Source organism: Silurus aristotelis (genome assembly GCF_946808225.1).
Source record: "Silurus aristotelis genome assembly, chromosome: 13".
Taxonomy (NCBI): domain Eukaryota; kingdom Metazoa; phylum Chordata; class Actinopteri; order Siluriformes; family Siluridae; genus Silurus; species Silurus aristotelis.
Window position 1 is genome coordinate 5,515,621 of NC_139586.1, and position 21,006 is coordinate 5,536,626.

At 39.3% G+C, this 21,006-nt stretch overlaps 1 protein-coding gene and 1 long non-coding RNA gene across 4 annotated transcripts in view; one reads left to right on the forward strand and one right to left on the reverse strand.

Annotated features, from left to right (window-relative positions):
• The window catches only part of elp4 (elongator acetyltransferase complex subunit 4), a gene marked incomplete at its 5' end in the record, with an annotated part of 33,040 nt that overhangs the window by 7,247 nt on the left and 4,787 nt on the right, over positions 1-21,006 (reverse strand). Inside the window, 6 exons of one of the 3 annotated variants that reach the window (XM_083558193.1) lie at positions 3,522-3,628; positions 4,071-4,179; positions 8,316-8,498; positions 11,319-11,403; positions 15,968-16,101; positions 16,200-16,316. In XM_083558193.1, coding sequence (XP_083414319.1) covers positions 3,522-3,628; positions 4,071-4,179; positions 8,316-8,498; positions 11,319-11,403; positions 15,968-16,101; positions 16,200-16,316 — 735 coding nt within the window. Of the gene's footprint in view, positions 1-3,521; positions 3,629-3,744; positions 3,808-4,070; positions 4,180-8,315; positions 8,499-11,318; positions 11,404-15,967; positions 16,102-16,199; positions 16,317-21,006 lie in introns of those variants that run through there. The other 2 variants (XM_083558195.1, XM_083558194.1) reach the window with 2 other exon arrangements.
• LOC310735463 lies at positions 8,543-11,122 on the forward strand. Its single transcript, XR_014536300.1, has 2 exons — positions 8,543-9,325; positions 9,357-11,122. It is a non-coding gene; the product is annotated as an uncharacterized lncRNA (long non-coding RNA).

The following is a 21,006-nucleotide window of genomic DNA, read 5'->3' on the forward strand; positions in this document are numbered from 1 at the left end:
AGTGAATTTTTTACAATATAAAAATCGGTAAAACCCTGAAACTGAGTTACAGCACAGTGGACAGAGTGATAAAGAGATATTCCAAGACAATATCCACTCAGAATATACTTAGCAAGGTTCAATCAAAGAAGTTGATGGGTGTCAGGTGCAGAAGCTGGTTTAAAAAAAACAGACACATGAAGACGCATAGAGTCGCAGAAAAGGATGTTTCGCTTGTCAGTGCTCAGACTGTACACCGCACATTGCAACAGGTCGCATGGTCAGTTTGCATGGCCGCTGTCCCAGAAGGAAGCCTCAAACAGAGTAGTGGTAGCATCATGGTCTGGGGCTGCATGAGTGCTGCTCGTATTGGGGAGATGCGGTTCATTGAGGGAAACACGGATTCCAACATGTACTGTGACATTCTGAAAAGCAAAACATGATGCCCTCCCTTTAGAAAAGGGAGAACAGCAGTTTTCCACAATAATTAACAACCCCAAACACACTGCCAACTGCCGATGACACTTGCCTTGCTGAGGAAGCTGAAGAAGTGGCTAAGTATGTCTCCAGACCTGAACCCTATTAAGCACTTGTGGGGCATCCTCAAGCAGTAGGTGAAGAAGCTTAATTTGTCTAACCTCCAGCAGCTCTGTGATGTCTTTATGAAGGAGTGGAAGAGGATCATAGCAAAAACCTGTGTAGCTCTGGTGAATTATATGTCCAGGAGGATTAAGGCAGTGTCTGATAACAATGGTGCTTACACAAAATATTGACACTTTGAACACAGTTTTGACATGTTCACTGTGTGTACTCAATTTTGTTGCCAGTTATTTAAATAATAATTGCTGTATGTTGAGTTATTTTTAGAGGAGAGTAAATCTGCTAAACAAGCTGCACACTGACTACTCTAAAATATACCCAAGGTTAATTTCTATAGTATTGTCCCTTAAGTACATATAATAAAATAGTTGCTAAAATGTAAGGGGTGTACACTTTTGTGAGATATATATGCATGTTTATAAGTATGCATGCAGTGGTATGAAAAAGTGTTTGCATCCTTCCTGATTTTTTATATTTTTTTTGCATGTTTGTCACACTTTAATGTTTCAGATCATCAAAATAATTTCAATATTAGTAAAAGATAACACAAGTAAACACAACGTGCAGTTTTTAAATAAAGGTTTTTTATTATTGAGGGAAAACTAAATCCAAAACTACATGGCCCTGTGTAAAAAGTGTTTGCCCCTAAACTCAATAACTGGTTCAGCCACCCTTAACAGCAACAACTGCATCAAACATTTGTGATAACGCAATAAGTCTGTTACAGCGCTGTGGAGGAATTTTGGTCTACTCCTGGGAAGGTTCCCCACTGTTCTATGTTTTTGCCATTTGTAAATAATGGCTCTCACTGTGGTTTGCTGGAGTCCCAAAGCTTTAGAAATTGCTTTATAACCTTTTCCAGACTAATAGATATCAATTACTCATTTACTCATAAAGAACATATTCATTTTTAATCACCGCATTATCTGTGTAAAGCTGCTTTGAGACAATGTTCATTGTTAAAAGCGCTATACAAATAAAAATAAATTGAATTAAATTGAATTGAATTATTTTCTTTCTCATTTGTTTCTGAATCTCTTTGGATCTCAGGACGATGTCTAGCTTTTAAGGATATTAGAGATATAAAAGATTTCTTGATTGTGAACAGATTGTGTGGCAGTAATCAGGCCCGGTTATGGCTAGAGAAATTGAACTCAGGTGTGATAAACCACAGTTTTAACAGGGGGGGCAAACACTTTTTCACACAGGGCCATGTAATTTTACTTTTTTTTTTCCTCAATAATAAAAACCTTCATTTAAAAACTGCATGTTGTGTTCACTTGTGCTATCTTTTACTAATATTTAAATCAGTTTGATGATCTGAAACATTAAAGTGTGACAAACATGCAAAAAATTCCTCCACACAACACTCCTTATCTTCCATAAAAAAAGGTTAAACACATTTAATAATAATGAATGCAAAATTGCCTGAATTGAAGTATGTAAATATATACTGTATCTTAAACTTCAGCAGAAAAACATGTAAATAATTTAAACGGGTGCGGGCAGCGACAGGGCATTCCCTGTGTGTTTGTTCAAAATGTTACAAATATCTTATTTTTGTGAAAATTTATGTTTTTATTTATTGTTTTATTTAATTCAGCTATACCTTGGAGAACATTTCATTTTGCAAAATATTATTCATTTTCAAAACCTTTATAGTTTTACAAATAGACACTTCAGCATTATCACAAATCTGTGTGCAATTTCCTTGATAACCAATCATGTGGACTCATAATACTACTTATTATATAACAAAATCGCAATATTGACCACAATAATCGCAACATGACATTTTCCCCAAATTGTGCAGCTCTAGTCTCAATACTACCCTAGTCTCTATACTACCCTGTCCTCAACATCTGCCTCTTTCAGACCAAGTATCTATATGTCTTCCCTCACATTCATAAACCTCCTTGGCCTTCATCTTTTCCTCCTTCCTGGTGGCTCCATCTTCTGCATTCTCCTACTAATATACCCCATGTCCCTCTGCACATGTCCAAGCCATCTCAATCTAGCCTCCCTCGCCTTGTCTCCAAAACGTCCTCTCGCAGGCCCTCTAATAAACTAATTTCTAATCCTGTCCATTCTCGTCACTCCCAATGAAAATCTCAGCATCTATAAATAATTTGGTTTGAAAATGTGAGAGTAGAGTTTAAAAGTGGAAAGTACATATATTTATATAAAAAAATGTATAAGTAAGAGTAAAAAGTTGTCCAAAAAGTAAATATTGAAGTAAAGTACTAATACCAGAAAAATCACAGTAAAGTAAAAAAGTGATACACCAGTGGTAAGTTGAAAAAGCCACAGAGTAACAGGAAATAGGTTGATGGACTGAAAACGGCGCAGTGAGAAGAAAAAATAGACATTTCACCAAATAAATTAAAGTAACAAGCTTGATTTAAAAATGTATGTAGAAGAAAGTACAGATATTTGTGTAAAAATGTAATGAATGAAAGTAAAAAGTTGTCTGAAAAAAATCACAAATCACTCTTCTCCACCCACTCTACCCTGCCTGCACTCTTTTCTTCACTTCTCCAACACACTCCATTTCTTTGTACTGTTGACCCCAGGTACCTGAACTCCTCCATCTTTTCCATGCAACCGCACCACTCCACTGCCCTCCCTCTCATTCACACACATGTACTCTGTCTTACTCCTACTGACTTTCATTCTCCTTCTCTCCAGTATGTACCTCCACCTCTCCAGGCTCTTCTCAACCTGCTCCCTACTCTCACCACAAATATCTTCCGCAAACATCATAGTCCATGGAGATTCCTCTTTGACCTTGTCTGTCAACCTGTCCATTACCATTGCAAACAGTAAAGGGTCTCAGAATTCCCACCTCCACCTTGAACTGTTCTGTCGTTCCTACTGCACACACCTACAATTGTCACACTATCAATCTATCTATATATCTATCTATACACATATGTACATACCTCAATTGTGAACTGTTTCCTCTTCACTCTGAATGCAAGGTCCTTTGTATCTGGAACTTCACACCCCAAGCAGTTCAACTGAGGGACCTGTACAACCTGCAGAAGACCTGCCCCCCACAACACACAAACGCAACAACAAATAAGTTACTATCATAGTTAACTATAGGAAAACTTTTATTTTAACAACTTTTACACAGTGCAGTTTTAAGGTCTTTAATTTGGCTTCCTCTAATGCTGCTTTGTGGAAAATCTAAGTACTTCCTCTTCCAGAAGTACTTAAATTAGCCTTTAATAAAATAAAAATAAAAATTCTAATTACATTTCGTTACAGTTTTTAGATTTTCTTAATATTAGTCATAATAAATCACTATCAAAATGTATTTACTATTAGGGACTTCAAATAAATAATTCGCTCTGAATTATGTCATTCTATAATCTTAATCTTATAATGCTTATCGTATTCTTTATGTCCTACCTGTCAGTGTGCCTCACAAAAAAAAAAGATTGCACTGATATGCAACACTCCTATTTTGTGTGTTTTTCTCTCACCATGGTAGTCCTTATAAAGTGGGTTGTTGTTTCTCTCTGCATCTGAGAATGATTGTAAAGTGATAGCTGTATCACTCAACCTAATCATCCTTCCTCTTATTGTTTTATTCTACAAAAGGAGACACAGTCAGACATATAGCCAAATTAACAGGTTCACAAGAATGTGAGGCAGAAACAGAAAAAACAGCAAGACCCTGAGTATTGTATTGTATTACAAAACAATAACTCCGGGTCTTGCTGTGAATTATTGTATTGTATTACATCTTAAAGTATAATTACAAATCTGTTAAAATTATACAATAATTCGGTCCCAATCCACAAAACCTGCTAACTACACTATCTTTGGAGTTAAGTACTGTCATCATGTACAGTGCCTGTCAAAGGTTTGGACCAAACAAATATATAAATGTACAGATGTTTTGTTTTTTTTTTCTCAAGGAAAAATCCTCCCTTAGCCTGAATAAAGGCTTTACACACTCTTGGAATATAGACAGTTAGTAACTTTAAACAATAATCTGAAATACTTGCCAAATGTGCTTTTTGCTAATAAAGTAAATTTTATCTATTGTATTTAGTTGATAAAGCAAGGGTAAGGACACTCTTGAGACGGGCCAAGAAGAAGGTCGGGTGGTAGCCGAGGATTCTGAGAGACTTCAGGAAGACCACCACTGGATATATCGTCTTAGAGGTTGCCTGATGAGGCGCTGGGCGAGCCTTCTGGGGGTTGCCCTTAGGGGCAGGTCTCTGGTGGGCACCCAGGCTTTCTGACCGACATGATGAGGGCCCTCAGCAGAGGGTATTCTGCAGAGCAATGTTCTCTTTATTGCAGGCAGGCTGGGAGACATTTTGGGCAAAACAATATGTTCAGGAGGCTTTTACTGATGGGAAGTCTGGGAAGCATACTTAGCAGAGCAGGGGAGCTGGGCAATACCCCAACCAAGCAGGAAGGCTGAGTGATACTCTTGGCAGGAATTTGGGGCTGTGTGACTCCCTGCGAGCCTTCGATCATGAGCCACAACCCCAGGAGGGGCGGCCTGGAGCTGGCAAAACACCCAACAAGGCTCTGAGGCTGGGCAAAGCTTTCACCACCAGGTACGGAGACCACACTGGGCAGGATAACTGTGTGACATTTTTGGCAAAGCAGGCTGACTGGTTGAAGCTTGCTGGGAGACCAGCGGGGATCGGGGGCTGAAGGGACAGCCGTCTCAGTACAGTATGTTGCCTACAGCCGATTGGGACGCCATACTTTGGGCATGACATGCCCTAAAGTAATCCGTTCTTCGCTGGGGGCTGAGCTTCCAAAGATCGATCGTCTCTGTTGTGTCCAAGACTTGCCAGTTTGAGGCAGGGCAAGCCAAACACTTTGGTGCATCCACTGGGTCGATGTTTGGCCAGATTATTCTGTCAGGAGTGGGATTGGAAGGACCCAAAATGCAAGAGTACGCATTAAACAGTCTTTATTAAATAAAGTAGCAACAGAAAAAGACATTCAAAAACATATGAGCACAGGCAGCTGGTGAGAAAGAGATTAACCAGTTCTTAATTAAATAAAACAGCAGAAAACTGAGCAGTAAGGGGCAGAGCAAATTCACAGAACAAATACAGTCCTAATCAAACACTAAGACCAATGGTGGTGTGGCAGGGTCTAATATTCCAGATATATAATATACCTCCGCTATATTAGGTACCAGTAATACAACAGCCTGATTCATCATGGTATCCTACCTCTGGATATAGTTCTCTTCGATTGGAGACATTGTGCATCTGAGTATTTTTACAGGTGAACAATTTAAAGAGCCATGAGTTTACTTAGTAGGGTTAAACTCAAGGTTTCTTCCTCATACCATCTTCGATTTTCTCTTGCCACTGTTCCCACTAGCTTTGTTTAATAGTGATAAACCTATAGGGAGTTAATTATAAATTTAAAATGCATATTTGTAATCTATTTATTTCTGGAAGTAGATTAGATAAAACTATTTCTGTATTTCCACTTTGACAGCGACTCAAAGCATAAGTCCAAGGCCATGAAGTGTTAGACAGCTAAACAAACAGTTAGTTTGGAGAAACTATATTTTTTATATAAATATTATAAAATTGGGGGAGATTCACAAAGAGTGGACTGCAGCTGGAGTCAGTGCTTCAAGAGCCACCACACACAGACATATCCATGGGCTACAACTGACGCATTCCTTGTGTCAAGCCACTTCTGAACCAGCAACGTCAGAGGTGTCTTACCTGGGCAAAGGACAAAAAGGAATGGACTGTTGCTTAGTGGGCCAAAGTCGTCCTCTGAGATGAAAGAAAATTTTGCATTTTATTTAGAAATTAAGGTCCCAGAGTCTGGAGGAAGAGAGGAGAGGCCCAGAATCCAAGTTGCTTGAGTTCCAGAGTATAGTTTGCTCAATCAGTGGTGGTTTGGGGAGTCATGTCATCTTCTAATGTTATTCCACTGTGTTTTATCAGGTCCAAGGTCAGCACAGCTGTCTACCAGGAAGTTTTAAAGCACTTCATGCCTCTCTTTTTGCTGACCAGTTTTATGGAGATGCTGATTAAAATTTTCAACAGAACTTGCCACTTGCCCACACTGCCATAAGAACTAATACATGGTTTAAGGACCATAGTATGCATGTGCTTCATTAGCCATAACACGTCAGCAGTGCCACAGACTAATCGCCACCATGCCACGCCACATTGCTGCAGTAATTCATGCAAAGGGAGCCCCAACCAAGTAATGAGTTCATACTTTCCAGTAGTCCAACATTTGTGCAAAAAAAATCTTTATTTATTTTAATTTTTACATTTTTTTATTGGTCTCAAGGAATGAGATACTGAATATTGGGTTTTCATTAGCTGTAAGCCATAATCATCAAAATGAAAAGAAATAAATCCCTGTTCTATATCAGATCTATATAAATATATCAGTCTGTGTGTATTGAATCTATACTGTATATTATGAGTTTCACTTTTTGAATTACTGAAATAAATCAACTTTTCGATTATAATCTTTTTTAATTGATTTGACGCATCAGTAAAACAAATGTTTTTGGATTAAAAACGCCTTGAATAAATGTGTGTTGCCTTAAAAGTTTTAATTTCACCTCTTTTATATTTATTAATTTATTTATTTAACAAAAATGGTCAAACAAATACACGTTTTATTAATCGTTAACATGAATTAGCTTGAATTTTGACAGCCCTTGACATATCACTTTATTAGGTACACCTTACTAGTACCGGGTTGGACCCCCTTTTGCCTTCAGAACTGCCTTAATCCTTGGCATAGATTCAACAAGGTACTGGAAACATTCCTCAGAGATTTTGGTCCATATTGACATGATAGCATCACGCAGTTGCTGCAGATTTGTCAGCTGCACATCCATGATGCAAATCTCCCATTCCACCACATCCCAAAGGTGCTCTACTGGATTGAGATATGGTGACTGTGGAGACCATTTGAGTACAGTGAACTCATTGTCATGTTCAAGAAACCAGTCTGAGATGATTCGCGCTTTATGACATAGCGTGTTATCCTGCTGGAATTAGCCATCAGAAGATGGGTACACTGTGGTCATAAAGGGATGGACATGGTCAGCAACAATACTCAGGTAGGCTGTGGTGTTGACACAATGCTCAATTGGTACTAATAGGCCCAAAGTGTGCCAAGAAAATATCCCCCAAACCATCACACCACCACCAGCCTGAACTGTTAATACAAGGCAGGATGGATCCATGCTTACATGTTGTTGACGCCAAATTCTGACCCTACCATCCGAATGTCGCAGCAGAAATCGAGACTCATCAGACCAGGCAACGTTTTTCCAATCTTCTATTGTCCAATTTTGGTGAGCCTGTGCGAATTGTAGCCTCAGTTTCCTGTTCTTAGCTGTCAGGAGTGGCACCCGGTGTGGTCTTCTGCTGCTATAGCCATCTGCCTCAATGTTCGACGTGTTGTGCATTCAGAGATGCTCTTCTGCATACCTATATATTATATATATATATATATATATATATATATATATATATATATATATATATATATATATATATATATATATATATATATATATATATATATAAAAATAAATAAATTTATTTATTTATTTATTTAATCCCCCCCCCCCCCCCAAACTTTTGAAAGGCACTGAAATGCACTTACTACAGAGCTTAGCTAGAGAACTTCTTTTGTAACAAGCAAAAATTTCAAGTTCAGAGAAAAACATACACATACGCACACAGAGCTCTTACCCTGATGAGGCGAGTGGGTACTGTTACCACAGCAACAGAAAGGGAGGAGCGTAGTAGGGCTCGAAGTACATAGAGAAACATCAACAAGGCATGGTTGTGGGCTTGGCTAACACAAACATCATCACCCCACAGCGTTGAGCCAAGAGAGTGAAGGACAAGCCGTAGCACATTACAAGTCTTCAGCTTGTACAGGGAGAGATTCAAAGTGATAGAGATGATGGGTTGCATGGGGGATGGGGGTTAACAGAGAGACAGTAAGATGTAAGGAATTAGAGCGATTGAAAGAATGTAATAATGACAGTTCACAGTAATAACCAACAATGTTCTAGCTAATCACTCTATTAGAAGGGGTCCTTTTCTAAAATGTACATGTACACTTAACTTAATGGGAAAAGGAAGAACCCATTTAAAAACTAGAATGTTCAAATCTCTTAGGTACCCAGCTTTAACTACTTTCTACTTTAACGTTTGTATTGTATTCTGTGTCACACAGTATAAAAATATGCAAAAATATGCAAAAATAAATCTAAAAGTAATCAAGGTCTCTGTTGTGAATTAAATGAATGCAGTGTTTAAGCTTGTGTACCATGGTAACAAGAGCTTAATGCTCATTTATGTGTAGATGCCAGACAAAGTATGATAAATTTGATCCCCCATCAAAAGTCTAAACTGCCTGTGTAGTTAAGAGGTACTGGGATTCACCCACAGAGCCAGAATGAACAACTGATTACTGAGTCACAAATTAACCTGTAAAGGCTCAGCCTGAAATTATGTTTTGGAGACACCTTCTGGATTCTCTTCTTTAGATATTCCACAGGACAAAAATCTCACTTTAGGGTGGGGAATACTCAAAGAAGCAAGGCAGGGGACTTACATTTGGATTGTTAAACAGTCATAGGGTTTTTCTCCGTTAGATTTCCATTAGTTTTAGAATTAAAAACTGACAATTGGTTGTCTATATGCACAAGAAATCATGTTATATACACCTGAAAGAACAGATATCTTAAAAGGTTATAAATTTCTCCTAAATCTGAACCAAAGTAGGAAATGTTTTCTAGACAAGCCACAGATAAGACATGGGTTTTGTACACTGAGGTAAACTGTCTGATAGAAGCTGTGTGATTTAAACTAACATGATTTATTTTTCCATGTACTGAGGAGGCCAAGGACAATAAATCTCAGTGGACTATGTTAAAGTTTTTAATGGACATATCAAGAAGCAGTCAAGATAAGAGGTGTCTAAAAGATAATAGCTAAATGTAACACCTCTGTATTTCCTGATCATTTTGTTCTGGCACTAAAACAAATTGGACCTCTGACATGCATTTACAGTATCTCACAGAAGTGAGTACACCCCTAACATTTCAGCAACCATCTTCTTAAAAGACAATACTATAGAAACATAACTTGGATATATTTTAGTCAATGTGCATTTATTAAAATAACCATTTTTTGTTTTACACTAAAATATATCCAATTCATTTCTGAGGTCCAGAGTGCGCTGGAGCAGGTTTTTATCAAGGATGTCTCTGTACATTGCTGCATTCATCTTTCCTTCGATCCCAACTAGTCTCCTAGATCCTGCTGCTAAACAACATCCCCACAGCATGATACCACCACCACCATACTTTACTTTACTTTAGGGATGGGATTGGTGATGGTTGATGATAAATGCCTAGTTTCCTCCAGACATGACGATTGGCATTCAGGCCAAAAAGTTCTGTCTTTCTTTCATCAAACCAGTGAATTTTGTTTCTCATGGTCCGAGAGTCCTTCATGCGCCAAACTTCTTCCATTTACAGATGATTAAGGCCGCTGTGCTCATTTAGACCTTCAATGCTGCAGATATTTTCCTGTACTTTTCCCCAGATCTGTGCCTCATTACAATCTGCTCTCTGAGGTCTACAGACAATTGCTTTGACTTTATGGCTTGGTTTGTGCACTGACATGAACTGTTAATTGTGGGACCTTATATAGACAGGCGTGTGCTTTTCCAAATCTTGTCCAATACACTGAATGTACCACAGGTGGACTCCAATCAAGTTGTAGAAACATCTCTAGGACGATCAGTGGAAACAGGATGCACCTGGGCTTTTGAGTGTCATGGCAAAAGGCTGTGAATATTTATGTACATGTGATTTCTTTCTTTTTTTTAAATATGCAAAGATTAAAAAAAAAACTTATTTTATGTTGTCATTGTGGGCTATTGTTTGTAGAAGTTTAATCTATTTTGGAATGAGGCTATAACATAAAATGTGGAAAAAGTGAAGCATTGTGAATACTTTCCAAATGCAATGTACCTACATCCTGGAGTGTGTTAAGTAGATTTTCTTCACTAATGGAAAGTATGCATCTCTTATTGGCCAGAGAAATAACAAAAATCTGATTCAATACGTCCTTTATCTAAGAGCAAAACTTTACACACTGGGTTAATTAACAGAAACACTGGGTTAATTATTAGAGCTTGCTACAGGTGCAATTTTTTCAATCTGGGCTGTATAACAAGGCATTTCAGCTAAGGAAATGTTCAGGTGGGTGAACTGGCAGCTAACATGCAATAATTCTTACCTGTGGAAAGAGTTATGGCTTACTTCACTTGCAGTGAGAGCAATTTGGAGTTCATATTGACTTAATAGATTAATGATTTCTAAGCACAAGCTATACATATACATTTATACTTATATATTTCAATGCATAAGTCATTCTTACATACTAGTGCTACATTGTGTCATGGTTTACATCCAACACATACTGCTGGAACTCAAATAATGTGAATACTTTATCACTATATTAGACATGCTTTCCTTGTTGGTGCATCTTCTAGGTTTTACAACAAAAAACTAAAGGTCATCTTTTTCTATGTACAATTTGTTTTATTTATCATTAAGCTCAATCAATTTCTGACAACAGCGCTACCAACCCAGCAGTGACATTCAGGTGCAACAGTACATACTGGTATATACTGGTTATTTACATAATTCCAAGTTGAAAAAAATAACTGACCTGTGAGTTTGATCCATCAAACCCATTTTGTTTAATTAACAGCTGGATAGAGTGTAGTAACGCAGAGTAGGGGCCAAGAACATCACTGTAAGTAAGACAAGGAGTAAGAAACAGAGCAGAGGAAAAGACAGGAAGAATACTGATGAATAGCGGTAGATAGACTAGGAAAAGGACTATAGTTAAGAATGATATTTAACATGTTCGGTAATGAAAAAGTGTGATTTAAAGGCTTGCAATGAGATTGGTAATGATTTCAATCAATTAGAACTTATTCCTATAACTAGAATTCTTCTTTCAACTTCTCCCATTAGGGGGTCACCACAGCGGATCATTCGTCTCCAATTTCAATAAATTAGAACATTTTATGTAAGTAAATATATAAGTGTTTTTGATTGACTCCTGTTTTTTGCTTCAAGATAAAAAGTGAAAAGAGCACAGCATGTTATGGGAAAATTTTGAAAGATAGTCAAAAGGTTTGCAAACACATCCTGAAACAGTTATTGGGGTCTAAAGCTAGGTTCAGCCATACTCCATTGGCAGTTTGTATGCAGCACATATGCAATGTGGAAGTAGCATGCACCATTGTGCTTTCAAATAAGATGTCTTTGGTGTGCTTCTGTGTGTCACAAATTCAACAATTATAAATTTTTTTTTAATTATAATTTTAAATCCAAATGTTAACAACAAACTATCATGTATGTGTTCTTAGGAAGGTTACAGGGACAATATGGTGCATATTACTATATTGTCTTCTAACTTCACCTTAACAGTGACTGGCAAATAAAATACTTTTGGATGAGTGCAGAGCAGATGGATAACATTCTTTGTCTGGCAGGAGAAAGATTTCCTGGTTCAAAGTAATAAGACTAAAATAATTATTTAAACTATGACTAATAATAGTATTAAACTTCAATTATATGCATTTATGGTGTAATTACTCATTTTTATGTCAATCAGTGTTCATTTTGACCATGGACAATGGGCTATCACTTTAATTCAGTACAGCAAAATTAGACTTGATGCATAAACAATCACTGCACTGCTGCACCGCACTATTTTAGCCACGAATTGACCACACCGCTTCTGTATGCAGTGTGAAAGTTTTAAATTGTGAACGTAAGCATGGGAAAAAAAAATGCATACACATTAAAAACTAGGCTAACATTTCAGGTTTGTGATTAAAGGTGCAGCATATCGAGATGCACACCAGCCTGCTGTTATGAGACATCAAATAGGCACAAGAGTAAAGAAACTGAGCAACTATCCTTCTTGATTCATTGACCAATGACTTTAAAAATGCCACATCCTCTATTAATTAATAAAATGATCACAGCTAAGAGAATCAAACATATTGCAATGCAATGATCTTTAATGAGTTCAAGCTATTGGTTTGCAATCAAGATAATCAAAATGAATGAAGTCATAAAAATATAGTTAAACATTATTGGAGTATTAAAACAGCACTTCATATGTTTAAATTAAAGGTTGGAAACACACCTGTGAAAAAATACCATATTTTATGGTTTTTTTGAGAGACACATATGTTCCTTTTAGTTTATATGCAACTTACAACAGTAGGTAAAACAAGAGGGTGAAGATTTACTTTGACTAAAAAATTATAATTGTACAGATTATTGTATAAGCATTATTAGACATCAATCATAGCTGCACTTTTAACTCCCTCTGGAAACTGGCAGGGACTGCTGATCCAGTTTGCCCAGTATAGAGAGCCTAGTGTCAAAGGTTTGCCTCACAGACATGGACATAGACATATGTCTGCACTGTTTGCAATAGGTTGCACTAGGACACTTAGTCCTTGCTCTGTGTTCTGATAGGTAGCTCTATGTTGTTTAATGTAGCACCAATATCTTTCATCAACTGAAAACATTTGTTGCATCATACGAAACGAAAAATTCACAGAACCAAGGACTATTGAGCAGCTAGAATCAGACACGAATGGGACAACATTCATCTCCCAATACAGTGGTCTTCTAAACAATGATGCGACAAAAAAGTACAACCTCTTTGAATTCGAATGTTTGCTCTCTAAAGAGAGCTTACAGATATTGGATATATGCTTTAGGACTGTCTTGCTGTATGGTGAAGTTGGTTCCAATTAGCTACAATGCAGACTCAATTGCATGGTGTTGAAGTATGAAATGGTAGCATTGTTGGCTCAGCATTCCTTTCACTATTTAACCTACATATATATAATAAGTTATTATAATGATGTTCTCCAAATACATACAGAAACTTGTGAAGTAGAATGTCGTATAGCTACATGTATTTATCCAGGGTGACAGTTTGGTGAAAAATAACACTGTTATATAACCAAGCTCTTTGCATATAAACAATTTACATTTACAGCATTTTGGAGACACCCTTATCCAGATCGACTTACATTTATGTAATTCATACAACTGAGTAGCTATAGGGTTACGGGACTTTCTCAGGGGCCCAGGAGTGGCAGATTGGTTTGGCTGGGATTTGAACTCACAACCACTAAAACTTGCATGTTTAATTTTTTCAACACTGGCACTTTCCAACACTATTTTGCCTGTTTGTGTTTCTGAATGATATTGCTGATGATATTTTACCAATGCAACTTAAAGCATAAAGACAGCAATGTTAAACATAAGATACATTTAGTTAGGTAGAGAGAAATGAATACTTATATTAAAAAGAAGGAGGATCATGGGGCGACGTATAAGAGTGGAGGAAGGTAGACACAGAAGTTGGACACTAAGGAAGGAGAAAAGGATTTATACCGATTTGCCAAAGGGAACAAGGGCAGAGGGACCGAGCTGGGAAGGATGTGCTACAAGTTAGAGCAATAAAGGATGGAGATGGAAAATGTGTTGACTAGTGAGGAGAGTGTGTTGAGAAGATGGAGGGAATATTTTGAGCAGCTGATGAACGAGGAAAATGAGAGAGAGAGAAGGTTGGATGATGTAGAGATGGTGAAGCAGGAAGTTGATAGGATTAGTAAGGAGGAAGTGAGAGCAGCAAATAAGAAGATGAAGAGTGGAAAGTCGGTTGGACCAGATAACATAGAAGCATGGAGATGTTTAGGAGAGATGGCAGTGGAGTTTTTAACCAGATTGTTTAAAAAGATTTTGGAAGAGGAGAGGATGCCTGAGGAATGGAGGCATGTGCTGATAACGATCTGTAAGAATAAAGGAGATGTGCAGACCTGCAGTAACTACAGGTGAATAAAGCTGATCAGTCACACCATGAAGTTATGGGAAAGAGTAGTGGAAGCCAGGCTGAAAGAAGAGGTGACCATCTGTGAGCAACAGTACGGTTTTATGCTGAGGAAGAGCACCACAGACACATTATTTGCTTTGAGAATGTTGATGGAGAAGTATAGAGAAGGTCAGAAGGAGTTGCATTGTGTTTGTGGAACTAGAGAAAGCGTACAACAGGGTGCCAAGAGAGGAGTTGTGGTATTGTATGAGAAAAATCAGGTGTGTCAGAGAAGTATGTAAGGGTGGTGCAGGACATGTATGAGGACAGTGTAACAGCAGTCCAGTGTGCAGTAGGAACGACAGACTGGTTCAAGGTGGAGGTTGGACTGCATCAAGGATCGGCTCTGTGCCCTTTCCTGTTTGCAGTGGTGATGGACAGGTTGACAGACGAGGTCAGACAGGAGTCTGCATGGACTTTGATGTTTGCAGATAATATTGTTATTTGTGGTGAGAGTAGGGATCAGGTTGAGATGAGCCTGGAGAGGTGGAGGTATGCGCTGGAGAGAAGGGGAATGAAAGTCAGTAGGAGTTAGACAGAGTACATGTGTGTGAATGAGAGGGAGGTCAGTGGAGGGCTGCGGTTGCAGGAAGAATAGTTGGTGAAGGTGGAGGAGTTCAGGTACCTGGGGTCAACAGTGCAAAGTAATGTAAAAAGAGTAAAAAAGTAAAAAAGAGTTGTGTTAGAGAAGTGAAGAAAAGAGTGCAGGCAGGGTAGAAAGGGTGAAGAAGAGTGGCAGGAGTGATTTGTGATAGAAGGGTATCTGCAAGAGTGAAAGGAAAAGTTTATAGGACTGTGGTAAGACCTGCGATGTTGTATGGATTAGAGACAGTGGCATTGACTAAATAAATGAGGTGGAGCTGGAGGTAGCAGAGCTGAAGATGTTAAGGTTTTCAAAGGTTTTTTTTTAAGGGACAGCGCATGTAGGACGTTTTGGAGACAAGGTGAGGAAGGCAAGATTAGGATAGTTTGGAGGAGGTTTATGGATGTGGTGAGGGAAGACATGCAGGTATTTGGGTTGAAAGAGGCAGATGTAGAGGACAGGGTGGTATGGAGACAGATGATTCGCTGTGGCGACCCTTAATGGGAGAAGCCGAAAGAAGAAGAAGAAGAAGTTAGGTAGAGACAATACATGTGAATGTTATAATGTAATATGAAATTTCTGTTTTTTTTTTTTACCAGTGAGGCGTGCTCATTTCTTATGATCTGTAATCTCAGTTCAGCAAACAAAAGCACTTTAGCTTTTTGTTTTATTTATCTTTAATTTTTTTTATTTATAATGTGTCCAATAAAAATTGTCTACAATAATTTCTTTAATCTGGCAAAAAGCATCAATTCATGCTTTTATGTATATACTGTATATCAAAGATTTATAAATATTTTTCTATAGCTGAAGTGTGTACCTGAGACTTGTTGGTGCTATTTGCTCTTCAGGCAGGTAGAAAGTGTGAATCTTGGCATTCTGTAGACGATCTTGCCCCATATGTTTGGCAAGGTCATAATAATGGCCAAAATGGGATGAAGGTGACAGCACAGTCTGGACACAACATCAGGCATAAGACATAACCATTTAATACTTTTTGCTACTTCATTGTACACATTCATCTCCATCTCTCCATGTAGAATTGTGTTTACCTGGACCTTAGGAAGGTTCTGATAGCGCCAGGCAATTTTCATGGTGTCTTGCTGATCCAGAGTCTGTGATATGGTTTTAAACTCTGTCTCTTCCTCCTGGAATGGAGACGGAATATCCTGCAGCAAAAAAAAAACTTTACATTTTTGTTTTACTGATAAAAATCTATAGCAATGTTCATGAAAATAAATATAACATGCATTTGTAATTGCATTTTGTTTTCAGAGTACACACAATTCTAAACATAATTAGAATTTATTTGCAGCCCCAATTCCATTTATTTATTTATTTATTTATTTTTTTGTTATTGCCTCAAATAATAAAAACTAAAGTGGAGGAAAGAGCCTTCTTTAACAAAGCACAACAGTTATGGAACAGCCTTCCAATTAGGGTTTGGGATACAGACAAAGTCTCAGTGTTCAAGTCTAGGCTGATAATTTGTCTGTTACCTTTTGGCTCTCGGTTTTTGTTATTCTGACATAGCTAGTTGTGCTAGCGTGCCTACTTGCACCCTGATCACACTATACAATCACATACTACAGAACACCATCTTCTAGAATGGTGAATGCGGACTCTTCTCGGGCAGATGAGCTAAACATCTTTTACGCTCGTTTCGAGGCTGCAGCTTACTACGCTAGCGGTGCTAGCGGCACAAACAGTGTGCAGGCAAAGAGAGCCGGAGAGGTGAACACCTTTACCATCTCGGAGCATGACGTGAGGAGGGCATTCAAGAGAGTGAATACCAGGAAGGTAGCAGGACCAGATGGCATCACAGGTCGGGTTCTAAAAGCCTGCGCTGACCAGCTAGCACCGGTGTTCACTGAGATATTCAACCTCTCACTGGAACAGTCTGTTGTCCCCTCATGTTTCAAACAGTCCACCATTGTTTTTGTCCCGAAGAAACCCAGCCCGCCTGCCTTAACGACTATCGCCCTGTAGCCTTGACCTCAGTAGTGATGAAGTGCTTTGAGAGACTGGTCAGAGACTTCATCACTGCATCACAACCAGACACACTGGACCCATTACAGTTCGCATACCGTCAGAATCGTTCCACTGAGAACGCCATTGCTCATCTCCTCCACACCATGATGAGCCACCTGGACCACAGAAATGGGAATTATACAAAGATGCTGTTTGTGGAATACAGTTTAGCATTTAACACCATAATTCCCTCCACATTCACCTATAAGTTGGAGGTCCTGGGACTTAGCCTGCCGCTGTGCCAATGGATCTCTAACTTCCTGTCAGACGGACCACAAGCCGTACGGGTGGGAAAACACACCTCATCCACCCTCACCCTCAGCACTGGAGCTCCACAGGGTTGTGTTCTAAACCCCCTGCTGTACTCACTGTACACATACGACTGTGTGGCCACTTCCAACTCCACCACCATCAAGTTTGCTGACGACACTGTTGTGGTGGGCCTGATCAACAACGACGAGACGGCCTACCTACAGGAGGTTAAAAACCTGGAGAGATGGTGCCAGAAGAACAACCTTCTCCTGAACGTCAGCAAGACTAAGGAGTTGATAGTGGACTTCAGCACAAAGCAGGAGCGGTCATACCAACCGCTAAACATCAACGGGACTCCAGTGAAGAGAGTGGACAGTTTCCGGTACCTAGGTGTTCACATCACACATGGACTTTAAACTACCCTCTCAGGTGCTAAAGACTTTTTACACCTGCACCATTGAGAGCGTTCTGACGGGTAGCATCACTTCCTGGTTTGGGAACAGCACTATGCAGGACAGACGAGCCCTCCAGAGGGTGGTGCGATCAGCTGAACGTACCATCTACACCAAGCTCCCTAACCTGCAGGACATCTACAGCCTGCGGTGCCGGACCAGAGCCAGGAAGATTGTGAAGGACCTCAGCCATCCCAACAATGGACTCTTTTCTTTGTTGCAATTAGGGAAACGCTTCCACTCCCTGAAAGCGAACACAGAGAGGAGGAGCTTCTTCCTGCAGGCCATTCAGAGTTTAAACCAGGAAACACCCAGGATCTAAAAACTGGTCCACTCTCTCCATCATCACACTTTTTCTCTGCACATATTTTTTCTGTTCGCACTACGACACTTTAAACTCGCACAGCACAGTCCACTTTATATTTTATACCACACCATACCACACATGGACACTTTAAGGACAATTACATAAACCACCTTAAATTGTTTACTAATTTACTGTTTACTGCCACAAGCATATTTTGTATATACAAATTTTTTTTCTCATATATATCTTTATATATTCTTATATTTTATATAGTTTTATACTTTATTTATCTGCCTTCTTTTTCCTTGTTTTATTTTTCTCCCCATCCTATTCCTTCATGCCGGACCGTCGTAAAAAGCACTTCACTGCATGTTGTACCTTGAATGTATGTACAAATAAAAAATTTATTTGATTACAGTGTATTTAAACATTTATTTAACAATGAGAATATTTAACAATCATTATTTGTCCCTCCCTCTCTGTTGAGTTAAACATGCTCCTGAGGTACCAGTGATCAGTGTTCCTGTCGCTTTTTTCTTTTCGGATCTGCCTGATCCATCCCGACGCCCTACCTCTGGATTGAATTCTCTACAATTGGAGACCACTCTTAATCGTGACCCACATATTCGATTTGGCACGTTTTACGCTGGATGCCCTTCCTAACGCAACCCTCCCCATTTATCCGGGCTTGGGACCGGCACTAAGAGTGCACTGGCTTGTGCCTCCCTAACAGCAGGTAAAGAGGGATGTGGCGAAAGCCAAAGAAAAGGCATACGAGGAGCTGTATGAGAGGTTAAACACTAAGAAAGGAGAAAAGGATTTGTACCGATTGGCCAGGCAGAGGGCCAAGCTGGGAAGGATGTGTTGCAAGTAAGAGCAATAAAGGATGGTGATGGAAATGTGTTCCATCACCTAGTGAGGACTAGTGAGGAGAGTGTGTTGAGAAGATGGAGGAAGTATTTTGAGCAGCTGATGAACGAGATAAATGAGAGAGAGAGAAGGTTGGATGATGTGAAGTTACTGAAGCAGGAAGTGGATAGGATTAGTAAGGAGTAAGTGAGAGCAGCGATTAAGAGGATGAAGAGTAGAAAGTCGGTTTGGAGGATAGTTTGGAGGAGGTTTATGGATGTGGTGAGGGAAGACATGCAGGTAGTTGGTGTGAAAGAGGCAGATGTAGAGGACAGGGTGGTATGGAGACGGATGATCCACTGTGGCAACCCCTAATGGGAGCAGCCGAAAGAAGAAGAAGAAAAAGAAGAAGAAGAAGGAGGAGACCACTCTGCGCAGCTGGGGATATCAACAGCCTAAAGAGCAATAAAGTTACTGGGCAATTCAAGAACTATAAAGATGGCTTTGGCCTGCAATTAACATAAACAGTCTGCAGCAATGGCTTGTGTACGCAGTTTGCAAGAACACTTCTCCATTTAAAAGCCCATCACTGAACAGTACACCTCAATAATGATGAAACTGTAATGAATGGACATTCTGTGCCACCAAGATGAGGATGGGTTCCATTTTGAGTCTGTTCCTAGGTTTGTTCCTCATGATATCTCAGGGAGTTTTTCCTTGTCACACTCGCAACTGGCATGCTCATTAGGGATAAAATTCAAGGTACACACTATAAGGCATTTTATTATAAGGTTTCTTATGTCAATGTCCTCAGGGATGTCCTCTCCCCATTACTATTCTCCCTCTATACGAACGACTGCACATCAAGTGACCCAACTGTTAAACTTCTGAAATTTGCAGATGACACCAAGCTCATCAGACTCATCCAAGATGATGGGCAAGATGAGCAGGAGCTGGTGCTATGGTGCAGTCAGAACAACCGAGTTAAACACAATCAAAACTGTGCAGATGATAGTGGACTTTAGGAAACACCCTTCAACACTACTCCCCCTCACAATATCCAACAGCCCTGTGTCATCTGTAGAGAACTTCAAGTTTCTGGGCACTACCATTACCACTACCAAGATTTGAAATGGGAGTCCAACATAAACTCCATTCTCAAAAAGGCCCAGCAGAGGATGTACTTTCTATGCCAATTAAGAAAGTACGGTCTGCTACTGGAGCTGTTAATGCAGTTCTACACTGCAGTCATTGAATCTGTCCTGTGCTCATCAATCACCATCTGGTTTGGAACAGCAACAAAACAGGACAGGAACAGACTGCAGAAAACAGTTAAAACAGCAGCAAAAATCATTTGTGCTCCCCTGCCCACTCTCAAGGACTTGTACCATACAAAAACCAGAAACCAGGCAGGAAAAATCACTACTGACCCTTCGCACCATGGACACAACATCTTTCAGCTCCTCCCGTCTGGCAGGCACTACAGAACTCTGTTCACCAAACAGCCTTGGCCCAGAGAAAACGGGCCAAGTGCTTCTGGGTCATGTTTAGATATGGCTTCTTTTTTTTACCTATAAGTTTAGTTTTTAGTATTAGTTTTAGCTGGCAATGTCGAATGGCACGGTGGATTGTGTTCACCGACAATGTTTTCTGGAAGTATTTCCTGAGCCCATGTTGTGATTTCCATTACATTCTACATTCTATTCCATTACTAATTCCATTAGTAGCATTCCTGTATGTGATGCCGTGCCGTCTAAGGTCCTAAGGATCACGGGCATCCAGTATGGTTTTCCGGCCTTGACCCTTACGCACAGAGATTTTTTTTTGGATGATATTATGCACTGTAGATGATGATAATTTCAAACCCTTTGCAATTTTTCTCTGAGAAACTTCTTTCTGATATTGCTCCACTATTTTTTGCCGCAGCATGGGGGAAAACCTCGGCCCATCTTGACTTCTGAGAGACAC